The 26,069-nt window shown below is 49.8% G+C and overlaps 2 protein-coding genes and 1 pseudogene across 4 annotated transcripts in view; 2 read left to right on the top strand and 1 right to left on the bottom strand.

The window, feature by feature from the left end:
- Positions 1–5,465, top strand: part of FCHSD2 (FCH and double SH3 domains 2) — a 246,081-nt gene extending 240,616 nt beyond the window's left edge. Inside the window, exon 20 of one of the 3 annotated variants that reach the window (XM_006885556.1) lies at positions 3,310–5,465. In XM_006885556.1, the coding sequence (XP_006885618.1) occupies positions 3,310–3,393 (84 nt within the window). In that variant the 3' untranslated portion in view covers positions 3,394–5,465. The remainder of the gene's footprint in view (positions 1–3,309) is intronic. The other 2 variants (XM_006885557.1, XM_006885555.1) reach the window with 2 other exon arrangements.
- A 5,798-nt stretch (positions 5,466–11,263) lies between these two features.
- ATG16L2 (autophagy related 16-like 2 (S. cerevisiae)) lies at positions 11,264–24,278 on the bottom strand. Its single transcript, XM_006885729.1, has 18 exons — positions 24,152–24,278; positions 21,955–22,054; positions 21,294–21,396; positions 19,655–19,728; positions 19,112–19,363; positions 18,837–18,902; positions 18,442–18,555; positions 16,513–16,575; positions 15,798–15,906; positions 15,354–15,459; positions 14,493–14,563; positions 14,137–14,208; positions 13,897–14,017; positions 13,473–13,578; positions 12,118–12,267; positions 11,857–11,904; positions 11,636–11,737; positions 11,264–11,351 (listed from the first exon to the last, which is right to left on the bottom strand). Exons 1-18 carry the CDS (start codon positions 24,276–24,278, stop codon positions 11,264–11,266), a joined length of 1,872 nt encoding a protein of 623 aa, XP_006885791.1.
- LOC102864965 lies at positions 19,875–20,504 on the top strand (annotated as a pseudogene).
- Positions 24,279–26,069: the final 1,791 nt, after the last annotated feature.

Here is a 26,069-nt window from a genome sequence, read left to right as displayed (position 1 = left end):
GGCTGGAGGCTAGGAGTGTGGACTGGAGGCTAGGCGTGTGGGCTGGGGGCTAGGAGTGTGGACTGGAGGCTAGGCGTGTGGGCTGGAGGCTAGGCGTGTGGGCTGGAGGCTAGAAGTGTGGGGGCTAGGAGTGTGGACTGGAGGCTAGGCGTGTGGGCTGGAGGCTAGGAGTGGGGACTGGAGGGTAGCAGTGGGGGTGGAGAGGTGGTGGATTTGCCCTGCCTCGCTGCCTGAGTTTTCCCTTTTACCTCACTCTCGTCCTTTCTCACCCTTTTATTTTCATTTTCATTCTCCTAAATGCTACCTTTCAGAGTTCCTCCCTGAGCTGCTTCTGTTGTCATTGAACTCATGTTCCTTGTGTAATGTCACCTATTCCCTGGCTTGTATCGATTTATACTCTGACAACATCCGTATTGATGGCTGCCCTCTCATCTCTGAGGTTTGGATTTGTGCATATTTACAGTATAGATATCCCAGCCCCCCAAAACTCAAGAAAAATGAGTTGATCATCTTTTCCCTGGACATGTGTCTTTTTCTATGTTACCTGTCTTAGTGAGTGGGAACTCCCTTCCTACTAGTCCCCAGCTGCTGTTCTGGCCCTGCCTCCCTCAGTCATCACTCAGTGCTGCCGGGCTGTCTCAGAGATGGCTCCCTGTCTTTCTGCTTCGGTCCTCTCCCACTGCCATGATCTAGATCAGGCTAACCACAACACTTATTCAGATGACGACACATGTCCTTTGAGCTGTCTTCCTACATGTACTCATCTCCCTCCAGTCCTTGACAGCAAACTGTCACTAATGTCATCTTTTCACAGATCTGATAGTGCCGCTCCCTTACTTGTAGTCTACCAAAAACTTGTTGCCTATAGAATAAAGCTCCGGTTTCTTCCCCAGCTCCCTCTCTAGCTGTGTGTCTTGTAACTTTGTACTCAAAACTTGCTGGAGTGTTTTCAGTTCTCTGATTGCTCTCACTTGCTATCACAACTACTGCTTTGGAAAAGGCTTTGAGGGGCCAGTGCTTCTTGTACTCAGGATTGTTGTACCCATAAAGCTCTCTGCCTGTGCCAGAACCTAATTCATGGATTTGTCCCTGTATCCAGAATAGCAGCTCTTTTTTATTTTAGCCTCCCTGACTCACGGTGACTTCACGCACAGTGGCATTGGACCATCGTGACCTATAGGGATTTCATTGACTGGTTTTCAGACGTAGATTATGAGGCCTGCCTTCCTACTGCTTCTCTGAAACCTGATCAGCACCATAGCATATGCAAACCTTCACTGACAGACGACTGCTGACCACCCCTGAGGCACACTGGCATGTGGCCAGTCTTCCACATGAAAGGCGAGAATGCCACCAACTCCTTAGTGTGGAAAATAGGATTAGATGGAAAGTGCATGCTCAAAGCAGGTCTGTGATCCTGGGGTGCTCTTGTCCTTGGGGGAGTGGGGGGGGGTGTGATATGACCGAAAGCTTATAATCATACTGGTTTTTCATTTGCTCATTCATATGCATCTTGCTTTATAACATTGCTGTTGATTAATATGATTATAATATCAGATCAACCCTTATTATATATTGCGTCTATCTTCACCCACCTAATAAACGTATGTTTATTAGTTTTTATTCCCTTCTCTCTACCCTCCCATCTCTATAACCATCAAGAATGATTCTACATGTAAACCTTTCCTTAGTGCTTTTTTTCTTTCTTTTTTTTAAATTTTTTAATTTAAATTTATTATTAATTTCAGTAAAAATTTATAGAGACTTTGGATTTCCATTCATTCATTGTTGCACTTTTCTCCCCTCCCAACCTTCCCCCCTAGTACACTACCCTATTGGAAAAGTAAAAGAAAACGTCTTTCATTGTTTTACAAACCCTCCCCCAGGTCCACTCCACCCTGTAGCCTTTGCTCTAAGACACCTGTCATGACAAAAATACCTAATTACATATCCCTTTAAAACAGTTTTCTCCCTCATCTGTTTCAATGCAGTATACATTATTGAACCCATCTTTCTCAGTCTCCCCCCAACCCTGAGGTCAGTCCTGTTTACAACAGTGGCACCATGCAGTATTTGTCCTTTTGTGACTGAGGTACTTCACTCAGCATAATGTCCTCCAGGGTCACCCATTTTGAATAATATTGCATGAGTTCCTTGTTTTTCAATGCACTGTAGTCTTTATTCCATTGTTTGTATATACCATAGCTTCTCTATCCATTTGTTTGTTGATGGGCACTTAGTTGTTTCCAACTCCTTGCTATTGTGAACAAAGCCCCGATAAACATGGGTGTGCATATATCTGCTTGGATGTCAGTTATGGTCTCTTTGGGGGTATATTCCCAGTAGTGGAATTGCGGGGTCAAATGGTATCTCTATTTGCAACTTTTTGAGAAAGTACCACACCACCCTCCACAGTGGTTGCACCATTTTACACTCCCACCAACAGTGAATAAAGGTTCCAGTTTCTCCACAACCTTACCAGCATTTCTTGTTTGCTGTTCTGTTAAATTTTGCTATTCTTACTGAGGTGAGATGGTATCTCATAGTTGTTTTAATTTGCATCTCTCTTAGAGCTAGGGATTTTGAACATTTCTTCATGTACATGTTAGCACATTCATCTGAATGTCTTCTTCCATGAAGTGTCTGTTCATATCCTGTGTCCACTTTTCTATTGGATTGTTTACCTTTATCTTGTTGTGGTGTCCTTAGTTTTTTGTCTTAGCAGCCTCATACATAATAGTCCTTCTTCAGCTGATTTCTTTCACTTTGCACACTGGTTTGTAGGTGCATCTGTGTTATACAGTGTTTTGTTAATTCTTTTTATACATAAAGTTCCTTTTTTAAATTGAGATTTTGATGAAAGTTTATTAGAGAACTTGAATTTCCATTCATTCATTGTTGCACATTTTCCTCCCTACCTCCACCCCATTCCTTTTTTTCCTCCCCCAATTATTTGCTGTGTGCTGTTGAATTGGATCCAACTGGCACAGGGGGGAGATTGCCCCTCCTTCTCCAGTGAAGCATCTGGTTGATTCAAACTGTGCACCTTTGGGTTTGCAGTGCAGGCTCTTGCACTAGGCCACCAGAGTTCCCTACATTTCATTAATTCTTAATTATTGCATAGTACTTCACTGTGTGAATGTACCATAGTTTCTGTAGCTGCTCATTTGTGGGTAGACACTTAGGTTGTTTTCTTCTGTTTGCTATTGTAAGTAATGCTGCACCGAACAAGGGTATACATATATCTGTTCATGGGGCAGCTTTTATTTCTTTGAGATATAGAATCCACATTATTGTGTCCCTGCTCAGGTCCGGGCAGCACCCCCTCCACCCACGCAGAACCACCGAAGGCCGTCAGAGAAGATTGAGGATGTGGAGATCACGCTGGTGTGATGATGGCGAATTCCATGACGACTGCTACAATCAAGGCCAGGCTTGGAGTCTGGCCAGGCTTGTTGTTAGGCACCTTTGCATGATGATGACTCTTGAATAGAGCAAACTCAAGAAGGATTGTATGTGACTGGGTGGCTTGGTGGACTTCTCCCACATTTATGAATATTTTGTGCCTTTTTGTTGTCATTTTCTACGTCATCTCTCTTACTGTAGCACAAATTCTAGCGGTCGCTAGGGGCAGAGGGGGAGGCCCTCATGCCTCACAGTGGTCCGTTTTTATATGGGACTCAAAACCAGGCCTCAGGGCCGGGGCACAGTCACAGAGATACTGGTCATGTGCACGCGTACAGTATATTACTGTGGCCACGAGGACGTGGCAGAGATTCTCATCTTTCTTCACATGACTTTTTGTTCATCTGATTAAGTATTAATCAGATCATGGTGGTCATATAAAGCATCAGAAGAAGGGATTTCAGGAGAGGCTGGTTCCTCACCGCAATTAATGCTCAGAAAGAGAAAGTGAAACTTTATTGGAAAATAAATGGACTGCCCTGACTTTAGCGCCAATTGCATAAATGCACATCTCTTCCACAGCTAACAGATTTAAAACAGTAACAGTGTCCTTTGTATTAATATTTATACCATTCATTTAGTATTAGTGGAGCTAATATGGAGGGGCTGGGCTAGTCATCTTGTTCATCACATAGACTAATAAAAAGGCTATTTCTGGCTAAAGCAGAAATGGAAGTTTCCAGATCTGAAATGAGCCGACATAATACTCTTTTTGTATTTGGATATCTTTTCATCTTAATTTTCGTGGCATATACTTTTCTGACCCCAGCCAGTATCGTTAAGACTCCGAATGTTTAGGTAAGTTGAAGGCACAAATTTGCATGGCTGATCTTCTCTACTGGGGAATTTCCTCATGTTACTCTATTCCGAAGGTGGAGCTCTGGCTCAGCCAGCAGCATAGTGGCTGGTCCAGACCAGCTGCCACCCACCATGGAGAAGGCTGCCTCCCAAGCCCCACCAGCCGGACATCTCCTTGGGAGGGAAAACCTGTGGGCTTAGGGAGGAAACCAGCTGGTTGTGACTGAGGACGGAAGGACTGCACATACTGCCCAAAGGCAAACTGATGAAGAAAGAACAGGTTCCCAGAGTCACAGGGAGAGCCAGGAGGAGCATTCTCAGCAGGCCAGAGCCCACAGCAGCTTGTCAGCCCCTCAGCAGGGTCCTGGCGTAGGGCTCCTTAGGAGGTCAGCTCTTAACTGCCTACAGAAGGTAGCAAGTGTTACCCAGGGATGGAGGGATATTTGCCAGTTACTTCTTTATTATTATTTTTAAGAATTCAGACAAATTTGCAGAATTTTATCCAAAAGTTAACACATATGCATTGAAAAATTGAGGCCTCCTGGGAATCTCTAAGACTTGAAATGCTTGCCAAACATCCCCATGGGGGTTTTGACTAAAAGTAAGGTCATAGCTGAAGAAATTTTTAGTCATTTGATCACTTCAGTGATGCTATCCACTGATGACTCTTCTCTGTGATTTTGGGGGGCTTTTTTGTATTTGTTTTTTGCATTTCTTAACTGTTGATCTATTTGAGGTCTTTTTTTTCATTCTTTTTTTATCAAACTTATTCTTAAGTTTAAAAAAGAAATTAAAAGGGTAAGGTTTTTTTAAAGATTTAAAAGTGTGCTGACATGTTAAAATCCTCAAAGTGCTTAAACCAAGCAGTTCTTTTTGCCACCCTGTCTGATATTTTCTCTTTAGTTAGCCAAATTGTCCTTCAATTTGGATTTTCCACATTCTCAGAGATTATTTGAAATCTTTTGTTATATTTTAAAGTATTTTTTGGAAGAGCTGCTAATTTTATTTTAAAAATCAAAGTTGTAAAAATATGCCTCCTTTTTAAAAATAACCCCTCCCTGCTGGACATGTAATCTAGCCTCACCATGCACAGGGCTGGGCTCACAGGGCCTCTCTGTGCAAATGTGCTTTCTTTACAGTGGCTGTAAAAAGTTTGTATTTATTATGTATAAAATGTTGAATAATAAAAAAATGTGGAATTATGCTTTTACGGTTCCTTAGTTTAAAACAATTGGTAAACAAAGTTTTCTAAATAGATAATGACTCTCCTAAAGGTACTCAGTGGGCTCACATTAAAGTCCTGTAACAGCCAGAGAGAGAGGGAATTGTGATAAACATTTAATGATGCCACCCTGGGTATAATAGTCTTAAGTGCTAGAGACAAGGATAAATAAGCTCTAGTCTTTACTTTCAAGGTCCTTTCCTTATGGGAAAAAGCCAGGTACACACAGGGACACAAGCATGAGATACACGAGGGTGGACTGGGCAGTGTGCTGGGAGAGCACCAAGCAGGGAATGCCAGTTCTGCTGGGGTGGGGCAGGTATGAGAGGTGGATCACTAACATTCCCTAAGGAGAGATTGCAGCTTCTAGGAAGCCAGTGTTCTGGCTCTTTGCTCCCTTCCTGAACCTACCGAATAGCAAATCCTTTGGGAGAACATCTGTCTCAGAGTGGACAGAAGAGTTAAAAGATGTAAGTGCCTCTGGCTTCCAGGCAGCCATTGTGAGGACCAGGGCTTTGCCTGCATAAGGAGAGACAGGAGCTGTGCACATATGTATGTATGTTAGCAGACATTTCTCTGTGCAGGCCTACATTACATAACAGACTCTACAATCACTTGGTGTACCATATTCCCTTGACGACTGCACTGTATTCCATCATCTGAACACATCGGAGCTCTGGTGGCTTAGTGGTAAGGAATTGTGCTGTCAGTCCACAGGACCACTATTCAAATCTCACAAGCTGCTCGTGGGAGAACAATGGGCAAACTCCTCCTGTGCCTCTTTACTGTCTCGGAAAACCTGCTACAGCAGCTATGAGTCAGTTCTGACTCAATCGTGCATAACAACAATTTGAATAAATCATAATTTAACCCTTCCTATAGACTCACTCATTGCCTCAAAGTCAGAACCAATGCTTAGCTGACCCTCAATTGGCTTTTCAGAGACTGTAAATCGCTGGATTTGGATCGCCTGCCTGCCAGCAGAACTCCTCACCCACTAGGCCACCAGAGCTCCCTCCCTACCATTCCTGTAGGGATGGGCATTTAAGCTCCGTCCAGCCTTTGCCGCCAGAAAGTTAAAATAAACATCCTTCTACACATTTCTTTACACTTGTTCCAATCTAAATACTGGATAAATTTATAAATGTGGAATTTGAGGGCCAAAAAGACATATGCCTATTTAGATTTGCTAAATATTTTAGCCTCCAAAATGATTGTATCCTTTTATATTCCCACCAATAATACGGGAAGTAGCAACATGGTCTTTTGGAGTATGAATTTCAGCTCTGCCTCCACATAACAGCAGTGTGAACTTGAACTTCCGTGTCCTCTAGAACCGGAGAACAATGCCATGGACTCGGGCACACAAAGTTGTGGTACTGGGTCACACTAAAAATGTTCCCCTCCACATGCCTCCCAGCTTCGGTGTCCTCCCCTTCAGAACTGGGTCCTTACTAGTCTTCCAGCTTTATAGTCAGAGTTGTCATGAGACCCAAAGAAAGGAATTTGTGTGTGCAAGTGTCTCGCCATAAATATGACGAGGGCCATCTCATCCTCTCTCCTGCCAATGAAAGCTGCTTAAATTTGAGACTCTTATTCCCACCAAAGGCTTAATCCATGACCAGGGGATAGAGTTAACTGCCCCACCACATGGAGTAGCTAAATTGTGGCCCCGCCCTAGGAAGTCAAGCCCGAGAATGACAGCATGTCACCTACATCCCTTTCCTCCCTGACAGAATTACTTAAGCTCTCTGCTGTAGTCCAGACATGGGGACACAGCAGGAGGATGCCATCGGACCTAAGCTTTGCCATCACTTAATGTCTAGCCTGTCCCATTTTTGGCTGTCATAGCCCCTGCTTTTAAAAGAATGGAATGTTCATGTCCTGGATACAGAGTGGAAACATCACACAAAGACGTCACAACACTTAAGAGCACATTTCTCAGAATGGCAAGAAATTGGGGAGAAAAAATGTCTGCTGGCTCCTTCCACTGGCACAAAACAAAACTCCTCTCTCCTCAGCTGTGATTACAACCCAACACGCCCTGTCCACTCGCCACCCAAAGATCTCAGCTGCGGCTTTTGGCTTGGGGGCCATCATCGCCCAACCCTCTCTAAGGAGCCCTAGGACAAAATCTGGTGGCTCTAAATCTTTGCATTTATTTTGTTCATCCCGGAGTTGATTTGTTCCCAACCATATTACAGAAATTTGGGGTTAGAAAGGTAAGAATTTTAATCTCTTCTGAAAACCTACCACTTGACACAACCAATACAAGTCTTCTGTTAAGACTCTTGTTTGCTTTGCTCTTGCCTGAGCTGCCAAAAATCATATGCATGCCAGAGCATCTTGTTCTGGACTGTTCTGCTGGTCCCAGGTGGCCCAGAAAACACATGCAGTACTTCTATTTCTGAGAGCTCTGGTCTGGGAATGTTTTCCTGGAATGTTTTATTCTGAATCATATGAACCCATGAAGAGAGTTTGAGCCTTCAACAACTGCCTACTGTCTTTGCTCTATTCATCTGTTCCTATGAAGGGCAAAGAAAGGGCACTGAAGCCACGGTTAAAAGGCCCAGCCCCCAGGCCCTGCACCACCTCAGATCAGCTGTGGCCTCAGGCTTGTCCCTTCAATTTACTGGGCCTTGCTTTATCTTCAAAGTAAGAATGAAAATATAATACAAACTTCTGATATTCAGAGGCTCAAATAAGATAATGTATAGACAAAGTGGGAAATACCCAGAGTTACTAGTTGTGCATCTAGAGAAGGGAACAGCCTGTGTCCAGCCAGACACGGTAGGTCATGCACTGAGGTGGGTCCACACCTTGTGCCATCAGAATTTATCCACAGAAGTAAGAGATGAACCTTGGTGGCCAAGGACCACTTCTGTTCCATCTCTGTTGTAAATTTAGAAAGCCTGCCCTGGGCACTGGAGACAGATGTCTCAGAAACCTCCCTGCCACCATGGGGCTCTCATCTGGTAGAGGAGACTCTAAACAGCAGACTCCAGCCACATGCATCTTTCAGGACAAGAAGATGACCAAGGGGCAGGAGGAGCTCAGAACAGGGCTTGCTTTCTCTCTGCCCCTCCAAAGGAGCGCTCATGGAGGCCAAGGCTGGGGCAGGCAGATGGAAGAGGTGGTACTCAACCTGGGGAAGAGCCACCTCACCTGGTGAGGCAGAGAATCTTGGTGGAGCAGAGAGTTGGGATTTCTGACCCATTTCAGACACTGAGATCAGAGAACCTGGAAGTCACTATGATTTACCCAAGATGTCTCAGGGAAAAAAGAGAACTAAAACCATAACTTAGAAGTGGGCATCCAGGGGGCCTAGGTTCTTATCCCAGCTCTGCCATGAAGCCATATGCAAACCCGTACCTTCTCTCTGGGCCTCAACCCATGTAAACAGCAAGGATGTAGGTGATCTTAGGCACTTCCTATTATGACATTAGGGACACTGTTCAGGAAGACAGTGCACCTGGGTGCCAAGAACTGAAAACGTGAAGAGCAATCAAAGCTTGCAGTTTACTAGGTTCTAGTCCCACCGCTCCACTGAACAAACCCTGCACAGCCTTGCAGCTGGCCTGCCCTGGGAACATCTACCCTGAACCTTAATCTTCACATAAAATAGACCTGATACCTAACACTACAGGTGACTGGAGGAATAAGTAAGGTACCACATGAAAAGTGAAGTTCTCAATAAAAGACTAGCAGCAGCACAGACCCAACTCAGAAAGTCCCAGGAGATGGGAGAGGCCTGGGCAGACTAGGCAGCTGGTGACCCCTGGTGGCCACTGGGAGGTAGAGCATGAGGGTGCTGGGTGTGGGGCTGCTGGAACACGGGAAATCTTGGATTCAAAGAACATTGGAATCCTAGCATCTTAAATGGTGAGATCTGTTGAGTCCTTAAAAATACCTCATATTCAATTTCTAAGGGAGCTCTGGTGACCTAATGGCAAGAAGCTGCACTGCAACCCCAAAGGCGCTCAGTTCGAATCCACCAGATGCTCCTCTGGAGAAGGAGGGGCAATCTCCTCCTGTGCCAGTCAGATCCGATTCGACAGTACACAACAAGTGGGGCTCAGGGGGGAAGTATTTCATAAACAATTTCTGAGGGATTCTCTGTGCCAGGCTTGATCCCAGAGAATAGAGCACTATCCTGGGCCCTTCCAGATACTCCTGAAGAGAAGGCAGCAAATACAAAGCACAGAGGCCATGGCCATCTCGGGTTCCCAGCTGGTAATGGAGTCCAACACTTTAGTGAATTCTGATGGACAAATGGGGAGTTGAAGCTGGGAGGGAAGAAGCAGTGAGAAAAACAAGTGCAACAACATTCAAAATGGAAGGAAACAAAGGTGCAGCTGGAGAAGACAGCAGGTCGCATCCAGAGGGTTTTGAGTTTCTGGCTTCACAAGCATTAAAGCAGTTAATCCTTACAACAGTCCACTGAGGTACTATTATCCCGTTTTACAAATGAGGGAACTAGGGAACAAAGATATTGAATAACTTGCTTAAGACATTAGGATACTAAATTGTGGAGCTGAGATTCAAACACACACAGGCCGGTCTAGCGTGAGTCCACACTCTTCATCCTCTGCTACACATCCTGGAAATGTGAGTCACCTCAAAACCCTGAGACTAGGAAAGAGACCCATGGGGAACTTTAAAAAGTCAAATGTTCTACCTGCCACCTTTCAATTTTTGACCACCAGAGGTCAGCTCCCTCACTTGGGGAAGAGCAGTCCTCTCTGCTCCACTGACTGGCAGTGGCCATCCTACTCCTACATCCCCATATCTGTCTCCACAGCCCTGAGCTCTAGCCAAGCATCTAGCCACAGGCTGGAGAAGGGAATAGGCCCTGCCCTGTCTGGTCTGTCTCCTGTTCAGCGACCTGTTATAGCTTGAATTTGATGCAAAGTAAACAAAGCTTCTGGCTCAGGCAGGGCCTATAGTGGCCCCACCACCACCACACACAGAGGCCCTTCTCCATCCCCTTGAGCTTTGCCCCTGGAGTAAGGACCTGACACCTGCAACCACGTGCTTTGACACAATTCTACAAGAGGTAGAGTGGGAAGCCCACTGGGCTACCTCCCTTGCTCTCTCCTTGAAGTTCTGACAGCCCTTCTGCAGCCTCAGTTTGCCCAAGATACCTGAAGCAGAAACTCTTCTACCCAGGGCCTGGCCCCAGGGAGGCCCAAGAGTTTATTTTTCCTCAGAACTAATCTGGGCACAGGGTGACATTCGTGGGCCCCGTGAGCCCGTTGTCCTTTGCTCCTCTGGGCTTTTCTCTGTGCTGTTTCTCCATTAGTTGGTTAGGGATCACTTGTCTCCACAGGCTTCCCAGCTCTGTGCAGGAAGCCAAGCCTGGATCTTCCCCACCCACCATACCCTGACTGCTACAATGAAGCAAGCAGACATTGGGTTTTTTTGTTGTTGGGGTTTTTTTTTTTGTTTTGTTTTGTTTTTAGTTTCTGAGTAGAAATAAAGAGACTGGAGTTAAAAAAAATTATATTCCTATTTTAAAATATTTTTTCCCATCATACTCCCATTTTTAAACAAACAAGCCAAGTCCTGCCAGGCCTTCCCCTTCCCTTTTAAGTCCTCTGAGGCCATCCCCCCGCCTATGCCCCATTTTACCCCCATTCCCTCTGGCCTGTCCTAGAGACTGTCTCTAGAGGCCAGCTCTGGAAGACGCCGCTGGAGGCCGAAGGGAGGGAGCTCTGGAGGCTGGACCTCTTCAACAGTGAGTGCCATCTTCCAGCTTCCTGTGGATGAGCGCTGACCCTAGGACCAGAGCACAACCTTCCTGCCCTGGTCCACGCTCACCACGTGGCTCCCAGCATAGCACCAGGCCACAGCGTTGACAGCAGCACTGAGGAGAGGGACAGGCAAGGAAGGCCTCAGGGGACGTCAGGGATCAGCCCCTCCCTGATAGACTGGGGTGATCTGAGGCCCCGCTCCGGCCATTCCCTCATCTATAAAATGGGCTGTGATGAGGACGGAATACTAGTGTACAAGGAAAAGCAACTGGTGAGCTGTGAAGGATTCTGGTGGGAGGGAGGGTCCAGGACAGGGCTGGCCATTCCAGGGACCCAAACCTGTCAGACTCTGGGATCAGTGTAGCAGGAGGTGTTGGGTGGGTCATATCATCCTCACCAGTGCGGTCCCCGAAGGCAGCTCTCCAGTTTTCCAGTGTCTACATCCCAGATGTAAAGGGCTCCATCCCAGGAACCTGCCAGGGCATAGCTTCTGTCTGGGCTAAAGTAACCACAGCAGTGCAAGAGAAAAGGGAATCAGAGTTGAGAACCAACAGGCGTGCACACACACAGAGTCAGATGGGGCACAGCAGGAACAGGCACACACTCTCACGGTCCCACCTGAACACAGCTTTGGTCCAGTCAGAGCCACACTTGAAGCCATCAGCCCTGAAGACAGACAAAAGCTAAAGTCACAATGGAAGGAGCCTCAGCCACTCAGCCAGGAGCTTTGAGAGCTGCTTCTCTCTCAAGGCATTGGGAATCCCAGCAGACTGTCACAGAGGGCCCTCGGGCAGCCCCAGCTCACAGGGCTCTTACAGGGACCTCTTACAGAGGAAGAAGACCCAGCTTTCCCAGCCCCAGAGGGCATGGGGCTGGTACCTGAACACCTGGCGGATGTTGCTGACACGTAGGTCGATGACCTTGAGTGTGTCGTCACGGGAACAGCTGAGCAGATGCAATTGGTCATGGCTGAGGTTCAGGGAGGTGACCCGGCCTTGCACGGGGATGACCTGGGTGCAGTGGGGGCCCCTGCAGAGCAAGGACAGAACAGGGATGAGGAACAGCCACCTCTAGCAGGATGAGGCTGGGCAGAGAGCTTTCCCAGCTAACAGACTGTGACCACAACTTTCGCCCTCTTCCCTAATGAGCCTGCCTCTCAGTGAGAACCCTGTGCTGCGTTTGATTGGTGAGGTAGAGTCCCTAAGACCCTGGATTGCTAAAATTAAGTAGAGAAGGAAAGCACTGAAACTTAAGTTGAACTCTTATGTTCTACCTTGGTTGGCAAAACCCATCCAGAGTCCAGCAGCTGCACCAAGGGCCACTGAGGAAGGGGTACAGTTTCCTGGGGACAGTTGAGCACAAGGATCCATGCCTAGCAGAGAGGCCTCCAGCTGACAGGGCAGGCCCATAGCCCACTGCCCACTGCCAGGGACTCCACCTGCCAGTCGTCTTGGGTCTCCAGGGGCTCTATCTCTCTGGTCTGAAAAAATAACCCTGATTTTTCCATGTTGTTGTTGTTAAGTGCCATCAAGTTGCCCATGACTCATAGCGACCCTATGTACAACAGTCCTAAGCCCTGCTCTATCCTGTGCCAGTCTCACTGTCTCTGACACACCCATCCCGATTACCCCAGTCACTGAATCAATCCACCTCATAGAGGGTCTTTCCCTCCTGCACTGTCCCTCCACCTTCCCAAGCATGATGTCCTTCTCCAAGGACTCGTCCCTCCTTGCAACATGCCCAAAGTATGTCAGATAAAGCCTCAGAATCCTTGCCTCCAAGGAGCAGCCTGGTTTAACCCTCTCTAGGCTGAACCTGTTCATTTTCTTAGCAGTCCATAGTATAATCAATACTCTTCTCTAACACCACCGTTCCAAGGCATCAATTCTCCTTTTATCATCCCTAGTCACTGTCCAGCTCTCTGATGCATAACAAGTGATTGCAAAGATCATGGCCTGTATCAGGCACACCTTAGTTTCCAGAGTGACACCATTGCTCTTCAGTACTTTGGAGAGGTCCCTAACAGCAGACTTTCCCATGGCAATACGTCTTTTAACTTCGTGGCTGCTGGTGCCAAGAGTGTTGACTATGGATCCAAGCAAACTAAAGCTGTGAACAATCTCAATCTCTTCACCATCCATCCTAATGTTGCCAATTGGCCCAGTGGTGAGAATCATTAAAAATAAAGTGGGTGCCCAATCCCAGGGGTCCATCCCTCCAGCCCCACCTGTTACCTGCTATCCCAGAACCGGATCTTCTGGTCATTGTGACCACTAATGATGATATGATCCCCACACACCACATCATTACAGTAGGAAAGGACATTGATGGTTCTGGAACCTGGGGACCAAGAAGCGAGCCCTCCTCAGGCCTCAAAGGAGGGCTGTCAGGAGCCAGCCTTCTGTGTACACAGGGACGCTGATGTCCAGGGAGTGGTCCCCACCCAAGACTAGAACCAGGCCTCTCACCTCCCAGACCAGCACTCTCTCCACTTCTTATGCACCCACCCAAAGACTTTAAGAGCCCAGACGGAAAGCAAGCATAGAGGACATGAGGATGTTTCACCCTAGGAACCCTAAAGATCAGGCTGAGGTCCCTCATATCTGGGTGCAGGGCTTCCCACAGGGCAGGGAGTGGGAAGTTGGTGCTGGGTCTCACAGTAGGCACGGCCAAGGTCCCACTCCTTCACTGTTCGGTCTCGGCTCCCTGTCACTGCCTGGTGCCTTGTCAGCTTGAATTTGGCAGCTGTCACCTTGTCTGTGTGTCCAGACAGTGTCTCCTGGGCCCCCAACCCCGAAGACCAGGTATGAATCAGGGCAGAGCTATCACCAGTTAACATCCACCCTAGTGCTAAGGCATGTCCCCTCCCCTCCCAGGCTGCCTCTCTAGTCAGCTCACCTTGGACTGTAACTCCCCCACCTTCCAGAGCTGGGCAGCCTGGTTGTAAGTGGCTGCCAATACCTGGGAACCCTGGATAAACGAGACAAAGAAGAGAGGTCTGGGACGTGGGCCTGCCCACAGGCAGCCTCCCTTAGGCCAGAGAGCTGGGACAGGGGATGCCTCAGAGATTCTCACACTCTCAGGTCACCAGGAAATCATGACGTGGAGTCTGGGCTCACAGGAGGATTTGCACAAGTGTCAGAGGGCCCAGTTCAAGGATCCCCATGACACTCCCTCAGGACCCAGTTCCCACCTCCACCCACCCCAAGTGGAAAAGGGGCAGGAGTGCAAGGAAATAGGCAAAGTCCCCTCACCGACGGGTCAAAGTCCAAGCTGGTGATGCTGCCACCAGCTCCCTCCAGGGTCTGGTTGTCCTCCAGGCGGCCTGAGGGAATGGAAACAGGTTAAACATGGTCACCAGCCTCATGAAATGGAGTCGATGGGGCAGTGAGTAGGAAGTCCATTCTCTCCCAAGCTAGAAGACAATCACTGGTCTGTTTGGAGGGTCCAGATTAGAGGCTGGCTGGGAGTTCGGGTGGCCTAATTGTTTAAGGAGATGTGCTGCCAACTCGAAGACAAGTGGTATAAATCCACCAGTTGCTCTGTGGAAGAAAGATAGGCAGTCTTCTCCCATACGATTTACAGCCTCTAGAAATGAGGCTACACTTCTTCTAGTGGCCAGCAAGGGGCGCCCAAGGATCATTTCCCAGGCAGCAGTAGAGCATCAAAGAGACAGTGCCTAGAATCACATAGCAAGCCTGGGCCAGGCCAGCTGGAGACTTCACCTCTCCAAGGACCCTCTAGGACTGATTCTCACTGCCCAACAAATCCCTTCTACAAAGCTAAAGGCTGTTCAAGGGCAACAGACAGCCAGGTGCATCTCAGGGTCTTTCTTCCTCAAAATCCCTTTCTTATAAGACCTTATGATAGGGGATCCATCTCCCCCACAGAGATCATCATCTGAGCCCAGCCCATTCTGTGCAGGTCCGAGTCCCAGGGGTTGGAGGCTCCCCTTCTTCAGAGGGATGAGGTCCAAGCCTTTCTCTTGCCAGGTTTTTAGGGTTTCACAAGATAGTCTCAAGGTGGGAGACACAATGTCCAAGACCTCTGGCCACCAAGAAGCAAGCTGAGGATGGGGTTGACATTGGACTGGCCTGCAGGGGAAGGATCCTTACCTCCCACGACATTCCAGAGGCGGATGAGGCGGTCTGACCCTCCAGTAGCTAAGAGGCTGCTATTGGGACCAAAACAAACAGCATTGACCTCAGAGAGGTGGGCATCCTGTGGGCAAAGGCGAAACTGGAACTCAGTGCTCCCACGCACATACACCTACACACACGAGCACACTGCTGGCTGCCGCTGGTCTCACCCCAGTACACATAGCTCCACATCTCATCACCTGGACCCAGACCTCTGCAGCCACCTCCCTCCACCAGTTGGTCTCCCCACCTCTTATCTCTCCCTCTCAGATACATCCCACTATAAAACCCTGAACTGTGAAACGAAGACCCCCTGCTCCTGCTGAGGATCTCGGCTCTGCCTCCCTGGCTCCCCAGACCACCCCGAGGGCCCACACTTGCTATCTCAGACTCCAGGCATGTAGTCCAGGCCCCTTTTACCAGCACATCCTGCGCCCAGCTTGGAAGTCGCGCAGCCACACACAGTGGGATGCTATGGTATCGCTGCTCAGGAACTCCCCCAACTGAATGGCCTCTTCTCTTCTTGAAACTGGGGAGAAGGGGACCAGAAGGACATTCAGCAAAACCTGACATGGGTGGGAGCTTCAAGCTCCTCCGAGGCAGCAACACCAGGAAGCAGACATGGCAGTGGTGGAGCAGGCTCTGGGGAGCAGTGAGCACACTCCCCAACACAGCCTCCACCCAGGGGGCCGGAGTGGAGACTGGGGAGGGGGACACACAGACAGGCAGAAGCAGGGCAGGGTCAGTGGGTACAAAGGAACCTAGAGGCTAGGATTCTAATCCTGGCCTTGCCACTTCTTGGCTCTGTGACCCTAAAAAAGTCCCTGACATACCTAAACCTGTTTCCTATTGGAGGAGTAGTTCCTGTCCAGCCTGGGCTGGGACACTTGGTCCTCAGTGAGATTCTGGATGAGGGACAGAGCCTAGGTGACAGGGCAGGGGCTGTAGATGAGGCCAGACACCCAGGCCTGCCTTTAAGCCCCAGCAGAGACAAGCAGACAGCTGGGCAACATCTAAATAGACAGACCTCTCCGCACATAGACCACAGACACCAAGCATGGCCTAGAGGAGCCTGAAACAGCTCCAAGGGGCCTACAATGTGTGGCTGCACGCTCACAAGCACACACACACTTACTCCAGAAGACCTTTTACTACATCCACACAGCGGGACAGCGTCAGGGAGGTGGCGGAGGCAGACCTGGGGTGGAACCATGAGAGAGATGTGCTGAGGGGCTGGCTCCTGGCCAGGGCATCATTATCTCTATACCCTGTGAAAAACCTGGAGAGTCACAGCCTCTCAGACCTGGGACAGGAACATGACTCCTTGGAGATCAGCCGAGCAGGAATGACCCAGACCAGTCTGGGAAGGCGGAAGCAGGGAGTTATTTGACAATAAAAGTCTCCCAGTCTCTGCCATCATAAGCACTGCCCCTGCTGTAAGTACTCACAGACATTTTTGGGAGGCTGAGCTGCAGCTTGTTGTTGTTATTGTTGTTAGGTGCTATTGAATCAAGAACAATTCATAGTGACCCTATGAACAAAAGATCTGAACCCTGTTTCATCCTGTGCCATTCTCACAATCTCCAACACTCTCAATCCCAGTGCTGCAGCTACTATGTCAATCCACCTGTGGTTGAGGGTCTTTCTCTTCACTGACCCTCTACAGCATGATGTCCTTCTGCAAGTTTGCTTGGCTCCACAGTCAACACTCTTGGCACCAGCAGCCAGGAAGTTAAAAGACATATTGCGATGGGAAAGTCTGCTGTTAGGGACCTCTCCAAAGTATTGAAGAGCAGTGGTGTCACTCTGGAGACCAAGCTGTGCCTGATACAGGCCATGGTCTTTGCAATCACTTGCTATGTGTCAAAGAGCTGGACAATGACTAGGGAGGATAGGAGAATTGATGCCTTTGAGCTGTGGTGCCGGAGAAGAGTACTGAATATACCATGGACTGCTAAGAAAAAAACCAACAGGTTCAACCTAGAGAAGGTTAAACCAGAATGCTCCTTGGAGGCAAGGATTCTGAAGCTTCATCTGACATACATTGGACATGTTGCAAGGAGGGACCAGTCTTTGGAGAAAGATGTCATGCTTGGGAGAGTGGAGGGACAGCACAGGAGAGGAAGACCCTCTATATGAGGTGGATTGATTCAGTGACTAGGGTAATGTGAGTGAGTGTGTCAGAGACAGTGAGACTGGCACAGGATAGAGCAGGGCTTAGGGCTATTGTACATAGGGTCACTATGAGTCGCAAAAGATTCAACGGCACATAACAACAATAAACAAGCATCTTTGCCTCCAAGGAGCACTCTGCTGGGGCAGGGAGGGGTTGAGAGTCCCTCCACTCTGGAACTGGCCAAGGCTGGGGCAGGGTATTGAAGGAAGTCTGCTGAGTGACCTCAAGAGGGCATCCTGGGATGACTTAGCCCATTAGAACTGCCAAGGACTTGAAGGAGTAGGGTGGCTCATGTCCCTCCTCAACTCCTTAACTGACCCAAGACTGGGACACCCTGCAAGGAAAGGTTAAAATGGAAGGGTCTTAGGGTATCAGCTCGGTGGCAGCATCACTGACAGGCAAATCAAGACAGAATGTATGGGCATGCAAAGACTGGGGAGAGGGCACCAGAAGCCCCAGCCAGGTTCCACCCATGTCAGCACACTTCTACGCATGCCCATGTGCTCAAACAGACTCAGGTATTCTCGTTCAAGGCCTTACACTCATGCACTCATGTTCCTATGCATGCCCACGCTTGCACACCTGTGCCTGCACACACATGCCCGTGGCAGCTGAGCCCTGGCCCTGCCCACAGGTTCCCTCATGGTGATACCCTTTCTTCAGCCTCTGAGCTCTGGTCCTGGGAAGAAGGAGAAGGAGTGAACATAGCTGAAGTCTCTAAAGTAGCACTGAACACTCAAGGTCAGACCTGTGGGACGTCCAAGCCGTACCCCAGTCTCCCTCAGCTCCCTCCAAATCCAAGGGCTGGTCAGAGACCCTAAAGGAAGACTGTCAGCCTCTAGGGTGGGAGCCAGTCTGGGGCTCAGGGACAGCCAACTGAGTCCTCACCTGAAGGGTCTCTTCCACTTCTCACAAGTCTCACTCTCAAGGGACTCAGGCTCAGTTGCCAAGGCCAGAATCTCCGTCTCATTTCTGACCCCATTGCGGAGGGTATCTGGATTCCTGAGAGAGGAAGCAAAGCTTAGGCAGGTTAAGGGGCCAGGATAGACCCTCTAGTCCCAGCGCTTGACACTGTGAATCAGTGTAGGCACACAGGTGGGGGAATCCTGTGAGCGAGGCTGAGCCACCACATGCAGATATGCCTATAATCAGGGAATACAGGCATTGATTGGCCTGACAGCAGGATAGCTCTGGGGCTGGGGTGGGGTGACTAGGGTGGAGTGGGTAAATCAGACAGCTGAAGGTCTCAATTTGAACAAGTCCTGGCCCATCCCCACTCTTACTCGCTGATGCTCACAGTCCGTTTTGCAGCTTTCTTCAGCTCCTGGGAGACCCGCGCCTGCTTGGCCCTGGAGAAGATGAAAAACTCTTCAAGTGGTGAGGCCACCAGGGCGAAGCAGGGTCTCCTTCACCTCCCTCCTCCCCTGGAAGAATAGCCTGGTCCCCTTTTCCAGAAAGGACAGATCCCACTTTCCTTTCTGGCCGAGGTCATGTCCAGACCTTCCCGCAGGGGGCAGGGCGGGTCATACCCCCAAGGGGTGCGGGGCCCAAGCCTTACTTCTCCCGCCGCTCATTGCGCAGGTTGCGCTCAGCGGCAGCACGTGCTTTACGCTGCACCAGCCTCTCTAGCAAGTCCCGCGCTTCCTCCTCGAGCCTGCGCAGTGCCGCCTCCTGCAGCCCCGCGTGCGCGTGCAGCGTAGCATAGGCTTCCCGCTGCGCGGCGTTGAGCGCCTGCCGCGCTTCCACTTGCTCTGCCAGCTGCGCCCTCGCCTCCTTCAGCTGCGCTGCGCTGGCCTCCAGCTCTGCCAGTCTAGAGGGGGCGCAGAAGGGGATCGGTCAGTCCAGAGGCTTCTCCATCACTATTGTGGGAACCAGTCTCACAGCCAAGACAGATCTGCCATGGCCACGCGCCCAGCCAAGGGCTAAGCCAAGCCTCCAGCTAAGGCTCCTGCCCTCAGAGATCTACCCTTTGCCTCCTCCACAGCTAGCCACAAGCCTGAGGGGTGTTTGAGGGAGTAGGGAATGCTCCCGGGTCCTCTGGAGACTGGGATTCACACGAGAGGGGAGCACGCCCTTCCCACCCCACCCTCTGGCGCCTCACCTGCTCTGCCTGGCCTCCAGCTCCGTTTCCAGGGTGCCCAGGGCAGCGCTCTTCTCCACCACCTGGTAGGCCATCTGGGGGCAGCGGAGGAGTCGGACAGGTGAGCATAGGGTAGGACTCTCCCCAGGACCCCCCCTATTTGGGAGAGAGGCTGGTAGGGCAGGGTCTGCTACCCCAGTTATACAAAGGGGCCTCAGTTTCCACCTCTACCCATAAAATTATGGCAGATCAACTGAAACAGTGTTTAACCCAGTACTGGCAGGTCAGCTCTGATTTGGGTCATATTATTACAGGGAAGAGAGTAAGTCTGATTTTTGCTGCAATCTTCCAAAAGCAGCTGAATGAGACAGTCGAGCTAAGAAGAGGGCAGGACTAGAATATAAGATCTGATAAAGTCCCGACTGATGTCCTGGCACTTTAGGAGAAGTTGCTAGTCTGCGGGTGCCTTCTTGACCCTTTCCTGCCCTCTTTCCTGCCATTCCTCTCCATTCGCTGGCAGGTGTGCAGGCCTGGAAGAAGGAGCACCTCCTGGGAATTATGGGAACTATGGCTATGCTAATACTGAGTACAATGCCTGTGAAGACGAAAATGAGAGACTCATTGAAAATCGGAGAAACAAAATAACTGCTATAAAGTCCCTTTCCATTGAAATAGGCCATGAAGTGAAACATCAAAATAAATTATTAGCATTTATGGACTCATAATTTAATTCTATAATGGATTTCTAGGTAAAACAATGGGGAGACTGAACATTTTATCCAGGGGGAGCCAAACCAAGTTGCTGTATTAAATGATGCTGTTTTCATTCTTTGTCTTTTTTGTCATTTATTGGATTATGAAATTCAGGTGATTAAAAAAAAAGGGAAGAAAGTCCCTGAAGCTCTGTGACTCAGTAAGCTCACCCTGCAGAGAAAAGGACAGCAGAGCCCTGATCAAGCTGCAGAGAACACCCACACTTTTGGAAGGAGGACCAGAAGAAAAATAGGCAGACATTGACGTTCAGAGTTGTGGTACCACACTCTGCTGGTGGCCTGGAGGGGTGTGTGTTACGTTATGTTCTGTGTAGTCAGAACCACCTCATAGTTGACCCTACAGCTGGTTTTTCACAGGCTGTAAATTTCATGGGAGAAAATTGCTCATCATTCTATCTCAGAGCAGCTGGTAGACACAAACTGTGTGCCTTTGAGTTGGCAGCACAACTGCTTACCCCTAGGCGACCAGAGCTCCCTGATGGAGTCAGACAACCTTATTTACCGTCTGCAAATGTGTGACATCAGATATAGGGATTAAGCCCTCCTGTTCAGGGAAGAAGCACAGATGACCAGTCATGTGGGCCTCCAGGAGAAGAGCAGGGTGCCAGGCCCCCTGCAGACCTCATTTCTTCCTGAGATCTCACCTCACTCCCTTCAGCTGAAGTTAAACCCCATTTTACCCAGAGCAGTTAGAGGTGCACTTAGAGGCAACACTGTGAGCCCTGGCCAGGCTCCAAGCAGGGGCCTAGTACACAGTTGGGGCTCAGTAACTCAAAGTTGGCCATTGGATTTAGGGAATACAACAGTGACCTTCACTTAACCTGCTGGCTCCCCTTGAATTGAATACCCCTCAGGACCCCTCCCCACTTTTTCTCTTCCCTGCCTACCTCACCACAGACCAGCCGAAGCCCCTCCTCCTCCTCCTGCCACTTCTCTCTTAGAGTGGCTGGTGATTGCACTTGGTCTGAGTCAGGCCCGGGCTCCTCCTCCCTGCCAAACAATCAGAGAGTGGTTCTCTTTACCTCTCCGTCCGCTCCAGGGCCCAGAAGCACCCAAAGCATGCAGTCTGAACCTGGGAACCCTTCTCTTTTCTCCAGAGGAAAGAGCAAGTCTCCAGGCATTAGTTGTCCCTGGCTCCTCTGTTCTCAGAATCACTCAGGACTTGAATTCTCTGACCAAGGACCCTTCATGAAGCACCTCCAAACCCAGTGCTCATTCTCATCTTCACCCCCTCTTTGAACTAGGTAACAAGACCCTTTCTGCAGAGAAGGGATTAAAAGGGAGAAAGAAGGGGGAAAGAGGAGATGGAGATGGAGGGGAGTGGAGAGACCAGGGCAGATGCAGTGGTAGAGTGTGGTAAGTGGGGGCGGGGCAGGCCACTCTAAGCAGCTGGCCTGGAAGAAGGCTTGGGAGCCAGCACCAACCCCCTCCCCTGGGCAGCAGCCAGGAGCTTATGAGGTGCCAGGGAGAGAATGAACCCAGCATAGGCAGTGGGGGCAGGGCCCAAACACAGCAGCCCATTGTGGCCATGAACACACATACACTCACCAGGGACCCTCGTGGGTGGTGAGAGTGACAGTGCACGGCTCCGGCTGCAGCTTCTCTGAGAACTGGGCCAGAAGCTCCGCTTTCTCCAGGAGACGGTTATCTGGGGGTATGAGAGTGATCAGAAACATTTTCCAGCAGATTGCCAGCATACTGTCTCTACCTGGTCGGGCTTTAGGACCCTTGTGTAGGGCAAAAAGACTGGGAAGTTACTAAAGACTCAGCTCTGCTCTTTGTCTGAGGGGCACTGGTGCAGTTCTATTCAACCTCTTCAAAGTCCTAGCGCCTGGGCCCACCCAAGAGAAGAGGACCTGCTCCCTCAAAGATAAAGACAGCAACTGCTGGAGAAAAAGATGGCTGAGCAGCAGGACCAACTCACACCTACCCCACATCAGGGCCTGGCCCCATGAGAAAAGAAGGTGATGAAATAGACTGAGTTCCTCCTGCCTGTGGTCTTGGGCAAGCCACTTCTTCTCCAAGGGCCCTAGTTTTGTGGACCAAAAAAAGAATCCTGACTTCCCTTGAGTTGGTAGATTTCCCCTAGGTCAGAGTACCAAGTCCTTGGGCAGTTATCTACAGACCTCTTTAAGATTGGTCATTTCTGCCACAGACAGACAGACAGACACACACACACACACACACACACACCCCACTCCCCTCCAGAGCTCTTATAGGGAGCTGCACTGTTAACCCAAAGGCCACACTTCTCTTGTGGTTCTAATCCACAAGTGACTGTAGTAGAAAACCGGGCAAGCTCTTTCTGTTGCAATTTGCAGGCTCAAAAGCCTGCTGGAGGGTCAGCTGTTGAGTTGGTTCTGGCAGTAATGAGAATGAAGGACTCCCATCTATGATCACTTTTCTCACCAGTTCTGAGTTAAGAGCAAGACATGGAAAGCCTTCTCCTAGATTCTAAGCTCCTTTCCCTCACTCAGTCCCTGGAGCACTGCCCTGGCAAATAGAAAAATGTTATTATCTCCAGCTAATAGGTGAGAAATCTGAAACACAGGACTGTGACCTACCTGTTACCATAGAGCAAGACTAGACTGACAGTCTCTACAGCTCCCAGAGTTCAGTGGGTAACTCCTTCAAATTGAATGGTTCCACTATGGCCTAATGTTAAAGAATTGCGCTGCCAACCCAAAGGCAAATGGTTCAAATTCACCAAATAATCCAACAGAGAAACACGGGCAATCTCCTCCCATCTAATTTACAGCCTCTGAAAAACCCATTAGAGGGTTAGCTGAGTTGGTTCTGACTCTGCACATAACAACAAAGTCCATCAGAACAGTGTTGTGAGGCTGGAAGCAGAGAACTGGTTTTACAACCATGAAGGGTAGAAACCAGCAGCCTGAAAAGTTGCAGCAAAATTCCAAGAAATGAGCAGCAAATTCCATTTCGGTATTGGAGCCTGGGGAGAATAGAAGCTAAGCAGGAGCCACGAACAGGGCCAGTGAGGGAGAGAGGGGAACGGTATTTAGACATTTGGCTTCAAAGATGCGATCTCCAGTGAGATGAAGGTGGTCAGAGGCCCTCCACACAGGAGAGCACACCTGTCCATCCCTTCTGCGAGGGTCCACACCCCCCTAACTAGCTGCCCAGTAATAACTCCGTGCCAGTCAGACTGCTGGGACGTAACCAACTCCCACTTGCAGCCTGGGCTTTTCTCTCAGATCAGGGTGGGCTGGGCACGCAAGCGCTTCACAACCCGAACATGACCACCTATTTGTTGCAGAGCCAGGGACTTGGAACTTCCTCCCTAGAACTGATCCACTCATTCTCCTTCGTTTGACCCACCAACAAGCGGCTGCTCTGCGCAGTCCGGCCGGACCTTCACTGGGATTGGCCAAGGGTCCTATCTCATACAGACATGGAAGACACAAGCGATCCCGAAAAATCAACACCCCGTTCATAAATTCATCGCCCCTGCCTGACCCAAGTGGGCCTCAAAGGGCGAGAAGAGCAGGACACAAGGAGAGGGGTGACCCAGGGAGAGAGGAAGAGGTAACAAGGTGGGCTCTAAGCAGAGCCTGCATTGGAAGGATCACGAATTCTGAGCCGTTGGAGGTGGACGTACCAGTGTGGTTCAGCACACAAGAGGGTTGGAAGGTGTGCCTGAGTCACCTGGAGGAAGAGACAAGCCCTCTCCCCGCCCGAGGCCCCCTCAGTGGCTGTCTTGCAAGTCCCCCTGGGGTGCACTCACAGGCAGGCATCAGCTCCAGAAAGAGTGCCTTTTGCGTGCGATCCCGCCGCCGCAGCTGCTGCACAATATGGCGTTTCCACGGGGCAACGGGGGCATCTGGAACGGTGGGCGCACAGGGCCCTGCCATGGCTGCTTTCTCTTTCGCCAGCACCCCTCTCACCGCCCGCTTGGGAGGGCGTGGCCGAGGCGGGGACATGCCCTCGCGGGGACTCCGTGACGTCAGAGGGCGTGCCGCGGCAGGGGATTCCCCGGGTTGTACTAAGGCGCGTTCTTGGGGGGAGAATTGAGTGCAAATGCAGAACCCAGTTGTAAAGTAAACCAAGGCCTCCTCTTCTGGGGCCCCTCCCAGTCTGTTTACCTGAGTGGGAGCCTCGATTTTTGTCAGAGGTTAGAGCTGAGGGGCAGAGCTTCCCAGGAGGTTCCCCCCCATAATTATTGGTGCGCTCCAAAGGCGGGGCCTCCAGGGAAGGCTTCCTTAACCCCTCATCGCCTGAGCCGCAGGGATAAGCACTACCCCAGTACTTAGTTAACTTTCTCAACTAGGCACACAGAGACTTAGACTCGGCCTTTAAAGTGCTCAAATCTAGGGAAGGAATAGAAGATACAGGACACATACAGTTTGATAAAAAGATGAGAGCGTGGGGGAGGAAGAAAGCCAGCTTACCGGCGCTAGTGACATTTGAGTCGGGTCTCGAGGCAGAGTTGTTGGGTACTGGAGAGGGAGAGGGAGAGAGAGAAGGACTCATATCTGACCTCCAGCGGGTTTACAGAGACAGTCTCAGAGGAGGAGACTGCCCATCTTTCTCCCGCGGAGCATCTGGAGGATTCAAGCCGTTTACCTTTGTGTTGGCAGCACAATTCTTACCAATAAGCCACTAGAGTTTTACACCACACCCTAACAAAGGATTCTAGGTAGTGGGAAGAACAAATGCAGGGGCTCAGTGACACAACACCTGGCAGGTGAAGGAGTGGCTGGGTTATGGGATTCATCCTGAATATAAGGACAGGAAACAGAGGCACCCATGTGGAGTGCAGAGCAATAGTCAAGGGCCCAGTTGTTCCTGGAAATTTTAAGTCGAGGGGAGGGGAGGGGAGGGGGGGAAAGGAGAGTGAAGTCTGGTGAACTAGCCGGTAAGACGTTGTGCTACCAACCCTAAGACAGACAGTTTGAATCGACAACTAACTGCCCCATGGGAATAAGAAGGACTATCACCCATGTGATTTATAGCCTCTGCAAACCTGCTGGTGGGTCAGCAATGAGTCAGTTCTGACTCTTGCACCAATGAGTTCTTTTGTTTGAGAGTAAAGGGCAGGAGCATTGGTGGTGCAGTCTTTAAAGCCCTGGGATGCAACTGAAAGGTCAAACCCACCCAGCTGCTACTCTGGAGAAAAGACTTGGCCATCTCCTCCTATAAAAATTACACAGCCTTAGAAATTCTATGCAGCACTTCTATTCAGTGCCGTAGGCTCAATGTGAAGAGGAATCAACTGAATGGCAATGGGGGGGGGGGTTCTGAGAGTGAATGGGTGCCGCTGATTTCATATACAAAAACCTTGGCAAAGAGAGAGAAGGGTTTTGGCCGAGGCTCCTGGGAGTGGGTGACCGAGCTGGCCAGCAGCCCATGTCCTGACTCAGGGGACCCAGCTCAACCTTCCTCTTGAGCAGCCTCTGGAGGAGCAGAGACATCTCCTGTGGGTACACTTGGCACTGAATCACGGGTTGCAAGCAACTGTGATAAAACTGTCTCCAACAAGGCCCCACCCAAAGCTCTGTGAACAACAACACAGACTGGTGTGAGCAATGAAAGGAGAGATTCACTGGGACTGGAAGAGATCTATATTTGTTCCCATTCCAAAGAAAGGTGACCCAACTGAGTGTGGAAACCACAGAACAGTGTCATTGATTTCACATGCAAGC

Source organism: Elephantulus edwardii, unplaced genomic scaffold, assembly GCF_000299155.1.
Source record: "Elephantulus edwardii isolate Elephantulus edwardi_28Jun2011 unplaced genomic scaffold, EleEdw1.0 scaffold00044, whole genome shotgun sequence".
NCBI classification, from domain to species: Eukaryota; Metazoa; Chordata; class Mammalia; order Macroscelidea; family Macroscelididae; genus Elephantulus; species Elephantulus edwardii.
Note: the sequence above shows the minus strand (reverse complement) of the source record. Positions and strands in the feature narration are given on the sequence as shown.